Genomic DNA, 10893 nt, shown 5'->3' on the forward strand with positions numbered 1-10893 from the left:
TACACCGTTTCCATATATAACATATACAAAAAGAAATTAAGTACTTAATATTTTTTTATTCAACTTTATTAAGATTAAATACTTTTTTTTGTATTTGATATAGTACTGATACATATACCATCTCTATTGACAAGAATAATAATAATGTCCTGTCTTATACTGTAGGTACTTTTAGTCATTAACAGATTCTAAGTAAAACTTAAGTTTCTATTGATCGCCACGACTTTCACCGTTAGCGTGAAGTGTAGTGTACATTCTTTGTTTTGGCGTTGGTCCAGCGTTAGCGCCGAAGATGCAAGTTACTAAGCAGTTTTAGTATCTGAGTGAATGCACAATACCGCCCATTATAGATATACTCAAGAACCATGCATATGCAGTGACGTTTCGTCGAATTAGCGCAATCAAGTTTCTTTTGCATGTGTTATAAGGAATTATATTAGATTGATCAATGCCAATTTAATGTCAATTTCAAAAAATTTCTCTCTAAATTTTATTTTTATACTAGCTGTGCCGGCGGCTTCGTCCGCGTAGAATTTATTAAAACAGCTATTGTTCAGTTCGCCTAAGTAGCCAAGTTACTCCTTATTACATCAGCTATCTGCCAGTGAAAGTCCCGTCAAAATCGGTCCAGCCGTTTCAGAGATTAGCCGGAACAAACAGACAGACAGACAAAAATTGTAAAAAATGTTATTTTGGTATATGAAACGTGTATACATCCATATGAATTTAGTAAAAATCAGTTATTTTAATATTACAAATAGACGCTTCAATTTTATTTATTTGTATAGATTTTATGATTTCGATCATACATTACGAGATTACGCTTTATCGGTTTTATTTTTTAGATTTCCTAAGCCTGGGGTTGCCGAGCAATGACAGCGGACTGACGCAGGCCGGCTGAGCCGGCTAACCCTACAGCGGGACTCCGTACTGACGTCGCCGCAGCAACGACTTTATAATGACTTTATGTGCGTGTATATTTAATTGTACAATGTTTAGATCGATATTATGTCAAGTAGTTTTAAAATAACCAATATATCTCAACCAGGAATTTTTTTCTCGTACCCAATGCACTAACAGAAGGTTGCTTAGAGGCCGAACAGGCTTAAAAATTCACACTATCCGTTGCCACAGCAATGCGTTAGTGCATTCATTATCATTTTAACCGATACTCCATCAACCGTAACCAGTGATATAATTCGGTTCTATTAAAAAAATAATTATTAATTTTCAACAAAATATCCCGCTTGTTAAACGAGTTCCTAGAGGAGCGATGATGTCTCTAGTTAGATCTTTATCAGCTATGATTCAAAAATGTATTTCGGACACTACATTCGGCCTGGCAAAATCTTTTTTGTTTCCATCCAGCGTCCTTGCTTCCAAGTCCACATATTTTACATAATGTTTTACAGGTTAAAGATGAAGATACCTGTGCTGTAATTATGTCGTTTAGAAGCGGCTCTGCTAGCGGCATAGACAGCATTACACCACAACATCTTCAAGATCTTGAGAGTGAGTCGAGAACGCTGGCAGGGCTCTCTTAAATGACATAGCCAAACTTTGTAATTTCATGTTATCTGGCAAGGTAACTTCATCTATTTGTGTCATATTTACGGTGCTAGACTTTAAAAAAAAAACAAGTCGAACCTTTCGGACTACACGGTCTTTCCTGCCACAAGACTTCAGGTAGGTTTTTCCGCCATGGTTCCCTAAATGAAACCATAAAAAGAGCTCTTGCCACCACCGAGGTTCCTGCTTTTATCGAGCCTACTGGAAGGAGTCGCGATAATTGCAATAGACCTGATGGATTGACGTTGGTTCCCTGGGAAAGGGGACGGGGGCTTTTGTGGGACGTAACCTGCGTTGACTCACTTGCTCTGACTTATTTAGAAAAGGCTGAAGCGACTAAACGTTACAAATATTCGTCACTAATTCCAAATTACATCTTTGTGCCGTTAATAATATTGTAAAATTTCGAAATAAATGTGATATGTATGTATATTGTTAGTTACCAAACATACAAATATATTTATACAGAGAGTCACACGTCAACTAACAGGCTACTGTATTTTTAAGAAGATTAATTTCTGAAAGAGTTACCTTTCAAAGCTATATTTAAATTATTTGAACAATAATTGTGTTTGCAGACAAACGAAAAAAAAACCGACTTCAATTACATCGACAAGTAATACAACGTAGATCGACGAAAAAATAGTCAAGTAACTACGCGTTATCAAAGATTACACACATTACATGATGAACATCAGCTTTTCATTAAATTAAAAATTATCAAAATCGAAACACCCAGTAAAAAGTTATTGCGGATTTTCGAGAGTTTCCCTCGATTTCTCTGGGATCCCATCATCAGATCCTGGTTTCCTTATCATGGTACTAAACTAGAGATATCCCCTTTCTAACAAAAAAAGAATTATCCAAATTGGTATATCCAGTAGAAAGTTATGCGGTATAATACAACGTAGGTCGACGAAAAAAGCGTCAAGTAAAAACGCATTATTAGATATAACTCGAAAAGTAGTTGTTAGATCTCAAATAAATTTAAATGGGACCAATTGACACACACCACCTTTCGATTAAAAAAAATTGTCGAAATCGGTCCACCCGCTCAAAAGCTCTGATGTAAAATACATAAAAAAAAAAATACAGTCGAATTGAGAACCTCCTCCTTTTTTGGAAGTCGGTTAAAAAGTAGGTAGAGTGCTTAGCGTAATCAAAACAACTACTCCTACCGATATGATTAATTTAAATAACTCATTATGTTATTACAATTAAAATTCATGTGAAAACGACAATTTCAAGTGCCGAGACAATGGACTTGCACTTATTGTTGATTGTTTCAATCACTCAAGTATTACAATAGTGCGAAGACAACAGACGGTATCTTCAAACGCATCCGTCAATAAACGTCAATTGATAATATCATAATTTTAATCCCAGCAATGGCATATGTATATAATACTAGCTGGTACCCGCGACTTCGTCTGCGCAGGATTAGTAAGTACTTCGAGTAGCTTATTATCTTCTCAATTTCTATCTTTATACCAAAATTCACTAAAATTGGTACGGTGACATAAAAATCAATTTGTTACTACATTTACTACTCATTGTTGTTTTTGAAGCGTACGCAAGAATAGCTCGCAGATGGCAGATTTTTCCCGACCTACTTGACAATTAACGTTATATTTGGACAATTCACACTCACTATCTATAAAAATTATAACCTATATGTTATTCTAATGTATAAGCTATATTATTGTAAACTTTCAAAATCCATTAGGTACTTAGTTTTTGCGTGAAAGAGGAACAAACATCCATACATACAAACTTTCGCGTTTATAATATTAGTAGGATTACTATTCGTAAAAGCTAAATACCTTATTAATGGAAAAAATAACAGAAAGACAAAAACAGTCAATGAAGTCGACGGATATTATTTTTCATTAGACTTTATGTTTATTCACTTATATTATATTTTTTTATCCCCTGTTTTAAACCCAGAGGGGGGTTGATTTCTAAAGATCCATTATTAGTACACCTCCACATCATCTATAGCGGATACAGTCATTTTAAATTTCAAGTATCTTACTTCAAAAACATAGGACTTTCAAACAAACTTTCAACCCCCAGTTTTACCCCCTTAGGGGTGAAGTTTCGTGAAATCCGTTCTTAGCGAATGTCTACACCCTATAAGAAACGTACTTTCCAAAACTTCAAGTTTGTTGCTGTTATAGTTTCTGTGATTTCGTGATTAATCAGTGAGTGGTATTTCGCTTTTATATATATATATATATATATATATATATATATATATATATATATATACACATAGGGCGCACTAAAATATTTCGGAAGTGGCCAGTTACATAAACAATATTTACAAAGTAATTACAACCTTTGAAAATGGAACTCTTTATGTAGAGTTACTCTCTATCTGTAGAATGCAGTTTTTTTATCTGACTGTCAATTGTTTTTATATTGTGGCGCCATTTTAAAAATTACGTGTCTACATTAAGATGGGTTTAACTCGGGAAAATGTTCGTAGTATGATTTTCTACGATTTCAAGTGTAATTTGACAGTTTAGCAGAGCCTCGTACGGCTTCAATGTGCTTTTGTCGACGAAACACAATGCCAGACAACTATTTATAGCTGGTTTGCGGAATTCAAGCGCGGTCGTGTCAATCTCAGTGATGAATCTCGCAATGGTCGCCCCTCCACCGCTGTGAACAACAAAAACATTGATGCTGTGTGCCGTATGATTGAAACAGACAGGCATGTGACCTACCATGAGATTCGGGCATCGTTAGACATAGGCATGAGTCAAATACAATCATTCCTACATAAACATTTGGGTGTAAGAAAGCTATGCTTGCGGTGAATCCCACACAATTTGACCGAGGCCCAAAAAACGGCCAGCGTCACTTGGTGCAATGTCATACTTACCAGATTAAGCGAAGGGGCGTCAAATTTGGTGTGGAATATAGTAACAGGTGACGAAACATGGATTTATTGCTACGATCCTAAAACAAAGCAGCAATCGAGCGTATGGATCTTTCAAGTTGAGCCGAAACCAACCAAAGCGGCTCGCGTAAAAAGTGCATCTAAGCGGATGATTGTTTCTTTTTTCTTTTTAATAAAACTGGACACGTGGCTACTGTTGCTTTAGAGAATTGTCGTACTGTGAATAGTGACTGGTACACGACCATTTGTTTGCTGGAAGTTATTGACAAACTGCGTAAAAATAACCGTAAGCGCCGTATCATCTTGCACCACGACAATGCTAGCTAGACAGACAAACGAATTTTTGAAGGTGAAAAATGTAGAACTTTTGTGCCATCCTGCATACAGTCCCGACCTGGCACCTTGTGACTTTTTTCTGTTCCCAAAAATTAAGCACCAATTACGCGGTCAACGATTTTCATCACCAGAAGAGGCCGTCGAAGAGTATGAAAAACACGTTTATGAGGTCATCACGGAGGAGTGGCACAAATGTTTTCAAAATTGGTTTAATCGTATGAAATAGTGCATTAACGCAAAGTGAGAATATTTTGAGAGATAATAATTCATTTTTGACCTTTAATAGTATTTTTTTCTTATTCATTCCAGAAACTTTTAGTTTGCCCCACGTATTTATATAAATGTATATACATTATTTGATTCATTCTGTGACATCCCACTTTTAGGCTTCCTTTTTCATGTAGGAGAAGGGACAGAGTTTAATAAACCACGCTGCTCCACTACCGATGGACTGATATATTCCCTATTATGAGTAATTATGAGACTCCTTCTTCTACATGAAGAAAGTGGCCTATGCCTAGCAGTGTTTTGTTTCAGATTGAATGCTACATGCTACGATTCAATCGGTTGTTAAAGATAACAACCGGAACCGACAGCTTAACGTGCTCTAGTATGTACAGTGGGTTTGCCCACATAGACAGACACCCATAACGGAAAGAAATATTTGTATAAATAAAGTATCTTTCCTAAGCCGAAATCGAACCCGTAACCGCCGGTGTTTAGGCACCCACAGGGTACGCACCACTACACCAGAGTGGTTCCGATGTTGCTTAAAATATGACTAGGAATTTACAGATTATGAAATTTAATCGTAAAATATTTTCTGCTGTTAGTTCTATTCGTAGGCTGCCAAATCTTATATATCTCTCTATCTTTATCAAAAAAAGATACCCATTATGAAGGGTAACATAAAAACTTCTTATCAGATGTAGCTTAAATTTTAATGAGACCACACGATAAGCATCAGCTTTAGAATATAAATGGATTAATTAAAATCGGTAAACGCAGTAAATAGTAATAGATTCCTCCTACTTGTCGAAGTCATTTAAGTGGAACTGGAAGTGGAAGTGTTAACTGAATATTATTGCTAAATGGTTTTTACGCTCTGTTAGCAACATTTATTTAAATAAATAAATAAACTATAGGTACGGATCCGTTTTAAAACATTGTAGAAACTAAAGGACCACAGTTTTATGATATATAATAACATAAAATTATATATATATATATAGTAACAATTAAAAACTCAAATCTAATTAGTCTCTAAAACCTCATTTAGTTTGGGATAGACGAGACAATCGCGGGAGCACGTGTTCTTTTTGGTAACGTGCTTGACGATATTAACGTGATCGTTGAGAAGAAAGATCAATTTTCTCTTCATACTTCACCAAACTTAGAAGTTGCAAAATTCTATACATGCAAAAAGGTCAAGTCTTGATAAAACCATCAAGTCGTACTTTCCTAACAAAATTGAATAATTTTATATTAAGTGATACATATGATTAAAGTTTTTTCAAAATGAAACATATTTCTAGTAACAAATCAAAATTATTACCTGTTCGCCTAACGCAAAGTTCAGCACATTGACGATGATTTTTCTTTAGGAGGTTTGTAGCTTAATACAGCGCGCCGCGTATTCTACTGATCAAAGTCGTCTATATTCGAGTTGTATGACGAGCAAGCGGATTTTTTTAACTTACCTCTTTAAAAAAATCAAATGGTTTAAGGTACAAACAACGCAACAGCCACAATACAAGTCTTTCACGTACATCCAGCAATCACTGAAGTACCGAGTACTTATTTTCTAATATAAGTTGTTAATGCGTAGGAGCTACGTAATGCTAGTATTAATAACTTGTACTTATTATCTAGAAATAATAAGATAGGTATAAACAAGGTAACACAAATAACGTTAATAGCACGAACATATTCCTAAACCATTTATCCGAAAACGTCCTATTTAAAACAATAGCTTGTAGGTAAATTAGTTGTTAATATAAGGGAAAATAGAAACAATGGTTGCGGGTGGGCTAAAGCCCAGCTTATGCGGAAAAAGAATTTTAAGGTTCAGCGGCCTTATATTGAACCGACTTCCAAAAAGAGAGGAAGAGTTACCTCAGAACTTTTTACTAGGTAAATCGATTTCGATGATTCTTTTTTTTAACAAAAGGTGGTGCTTGTTACGTGGTCCCTTTTAAATTTAATTGAGATCTGACAATAAATTTTTGAGTTATATCTAATAATGCGTATTAACTGGATTATTGTATTGACTATGTATCAACGTGATCGTTGAGAAGAAAGTGAGTTACACATCACTTTTTACTGACTGTACCGATTTTAATAATTCTTGTTTTATTCGGAAGCTGATGCTTGTCTTGTGGTCCCATTAAAAAGTTTGAGTAATTTTTGATAATTACTTGAATATTTTTTCTTCGACCTACGTTGTATTACTTGTCGACGTAATAGAAGGCCATTTTTGTGCGCTTGCGAGCAAACAAAATTATCTTTATCAGCATAGCGGTGTGCGTGCAGGTTCTGTGAATGCCGTTATCCTAAGGAACACCAAAAACGCTATGCGATATAAGCTGACCCTTTACGCGATAGGTTACGCGAGCATTTTTAACTTGTAAGTATATACATAAACCAGCCATACCCGTGCGAATATTCGCACTAATAACTATCACTTTATAAAATTACAAAAATTGTTTTTTCTTTGTTGCATAACTTCTTTATAAACAATATTCGAAGTGTGTCATTTATAAAAAAAAATTGCCACTTTTTCTAATTGATATAGTTAAATTTTTTAAATCTCGAACTCTGGAAAGGGCAACGTCTAACAGTCCATGAGTGAATACTTGTGATGGCAAAAAAAGTCGTAACTACTCATTGTAACGTTTGACTAAAATAAATTTGAAATTGAACAAAAAAATTACCGAGCGCTAATCATGTTGACGTTGTTTAAAAATTAAAGCCGTCATATATATAATTTTAATGATTAATTAATTTACAAAAACAAAAGCAATAATATTTTTTTTTAGCTGTGAATGCCGGCAAAGCAAGCATAATTGCTCTATAAAATGATATATAATTTACGTCGAGTAATTGTGAGGTTTTTTCTAAAAAGGGAGGCAAACATCTTAACCTTAGCGTATTAATATATATGATTGGCAAAAAGCTAAGCGTTGTAGGTACACCGCGCATTGGCTTATGACTTATATGGGTACAAATTTATTGTTTTACTAAGCATAAATTATGTGTGTAAATTTAAAATTTTGTATCTATCAAACATGTTTTTTTTTTATATATATGTCTACGACTTCTTGGCATTGGAATTAAAATTCTAATAATATAAATAAATAAATAAGTCTAATCCTTACAACTCCAATATATTTTTTTGTTTTTAACATAGGTATTGGATGACAATTTTAAATTACTGCCCGCACAACACGGAGGACGCTAATCATAACTTCATATATTTGAGTAGCAGTAGTTGTTCTTACGTAACATGGTGGTCGCGCTCATCGTTACCAAAACTCCGCTCGTTTCAAACTACATTAATGTTTTTATTTTTTATATTTCGTAGGTAAAACACGGAAACAAATTTTAGGATTCATTATCTGATTATATCCACGCCTGCCATTTGTTTTGTCTTTCACAAATTGGTTACCATTTCATTTGCAAAAGGTATTTGTTAAGCGCCAGTAAAAAGTAGTTTAGAAGATACGAGTATGAACATTAAAACATAATAACATAAAAACGAAAACAGAAACACGAGTATGAGGAGAGCTTGGAGAGCCTGGATCATCAAACCGTTAAAGGCCACCGAATAGTTGGTCCCCTTATTTTTGCAGATGGCCACACGGACAGTTTCAAAGAAGGAAAGGTCGGAGCTGTCATAGCATGATGGTAGGGTGATGACCAATCAGGGTATTCCACATTTCAACTTGAGCTTCACAATACTGTTTTTCAGTCAGAAAGTATTCACTCTACAGAGCGGTCAGTATGGCAAAGCGGTCGAATTGAGCCGCGATCAACATCCTGAGCGATTCAAGACCTTCGCTCGAGCTATTGAAAAGCCCATTGGTGACTCATCATCTCGATCTCGATATAAAAAAGTGCATACGTGACATTCAAGATTACAGCAGAACTGTGAGGTTCTTCTGGTTTAGAGTACACGCAGGAACACCAGGAAAAGAACGAGCAGATGAACTAACCAAGAAGTTGGCATCTATTTTTTTAATTAGCTAAGTTTTGGATAAAGAGACAAATACATGTAGTCAAACCTTTCAGTTATAGATGGCATTTTAATATACTTTAACCGTTCATTATAGGATTTCAACAACTTTGCCAGTCCTTGCAATTAGGTAAGATGCCACGTAAATCTCGTCTAAATCCGTTCGATTGGTATCATATGTATAGCACGCAATACCACACTGGCATACTCCAATAGACTTCGCAGTTGTGCAGAGTTGCGTGCGTGCATTGACAAGAGTCGGATGCACGACGTTCTTTCGTGTACTCAGTCAAGGCGCTGAATCGCGAGTAAATAAAAATGACGAATTTGTTAAAGTGCAATAAGTGTAATATTGTTATCGATGAACTTTTATCGTATTTACAAAATAAGATTTCTGTAGCTGATGAAGAAACACTTGTTCGTATTTGCACCTCCTCTTTTACGGCGGATGACATAAAGAACTCAAAATCCCTTCTTTTTGACTCCATTCCCGGGGATAGAAGAAAAATATTTCGTAAAAGTAAAGGAAAGGAGGAGCGGGATATAGTGGATATTATCAGTTTGTTAAAATCTGTTGATCCTGACGTTGTTCTAGTGTTTGTGGCCAGACAACTGGAAAAATTACCACCGATCTTGTTCGATCATTTAGACTGTACTAAAATTTTAAAGGACATATTAGTGCTAAAAAATGAAGTAGAAGATATTAAAAATTCGTATGCTAAGAAGGAGGATATGCAGGATATAAAAAACGAGCTCCTGAGACATAGATATGATACCTTACCACCGGCATCGGCGTTCAAAGTCAACACAAAACGTGGTGCCTGGATGGATAGCGGGCCTATGGGTTTATCACACGACGGGCATTGTACTTTTATAGAAGATTCATATACAAAAAATAGTAATAAATCCTTAAAAGATATGCAACTTTCGGATGAAATAAGGAGGGTAAACGAAGAAATATCAAGTAACCGGCAACGGTCCGACGAATGCAGCGACCGCTGCGCGGGGGGCGAGTTGCCGGCGCAAGCGATGAGTCAGGAGGCGACGGGCCGTGCCTCCTCGCCTAGCGAGACTATCAATGCGGTGACGTCACCCGGGCGTAGTAGTACGGTGCCGCGTTCGCCGATAGGGAAACAGCTGATTAATACCGATACAACAAATAGCGTAAACGATGAAAGACAGCTGAGCGCGCGCGAAACAACAACAACGATTAGTCAAAACAAAGACAATGAAGCATGGAAAACAGTGGTGAATCGCAAAAGACAGATTAAGTATCGGTTTCTTGGAAAAACTGGTGTAGCTCGAGACTTGACGTGCAGTTTCCGTGCCGCGGAACGAAAAATACCAATGTTTATCACTAATGTGCATATATCAGCGTCAGAGGATGACATAGTTAAACATATTTTTAATAATACGCAGGAAACAGTAGTTCTTGAGAAAATAATGATGAAGTCTAATAGAGGGCACAAAGCATACAAGTTCTTGATATCAGAGCATAATCTATCGAAGTACATGGATGAAAAACTATGGCCTGTGGGTGTAATTTTCCGTCGTTTCGTACATTTTAAAAACAGAAAAACGATTAGTGCTTATAACGACACTGTGTACGGCTCGAGCAAAACTCATAATGGATAGCAGCCCTCTTCAGATCGCTACTTTCAACTGTAGGAGTGTTAAGCGCTCCGTGGATGATGTCAGGAGCCTGTGTCGGACGTGTGGTGTGGTATGTCTCCAGGAAACCTGGCTACTGCCACATGATATTCCATACCTCGGAACTCTAGACGGTGGCTTTGGGTACACAGCGACATCAGCAGTGGATACGTCTGTGAATATTTTACGAGGTCGT

General features: G+C 36.1%; 1 protein-coding gene across 1 annotated transcript; it reads left to right on the forward strand.

Moving 5' to 3' along the window:
- The first annotated feature begins 9365 nt into the window (after nt 1–9365).
- Nucleotides 9366–10682, forward strand: LOC123658255. Its single transcript, XM_045593694.1, has one exon. It carries the CDS (start codon nt 9366–9368, stop codon nt 10680–10682), a length of 1317 nt encoding a protein of 438 aa, XP_045449650.1.
- The last annotated feature ends 211 nt before the right edge of the window (nt 10683–10893 follow it).

This window comes from Melitaea cinxia, chromosome 12, assembly GCF_905220565.1.
Source record: "Melitaea cinxia chromosome 12, ilMelCinx1.1, whole genome shotgun sequence".
Taxonomy (NCBI): Eukaryota; Metazoa; Arthropoda; class Insecta; order Lepidoptera; family Nymphalidae; genus Melitaea; species Melitaea cinxia.

Bases quoted from the DNA above. Each gene is read 5' to 3' on its own strand.
- LOC123658255 (XM_045593694.1), top strand. From the start codon at position 9,366: ATGACGAATTTGTTAAAGTGCAATAAGTGTAATATTGTTATCGATGAA.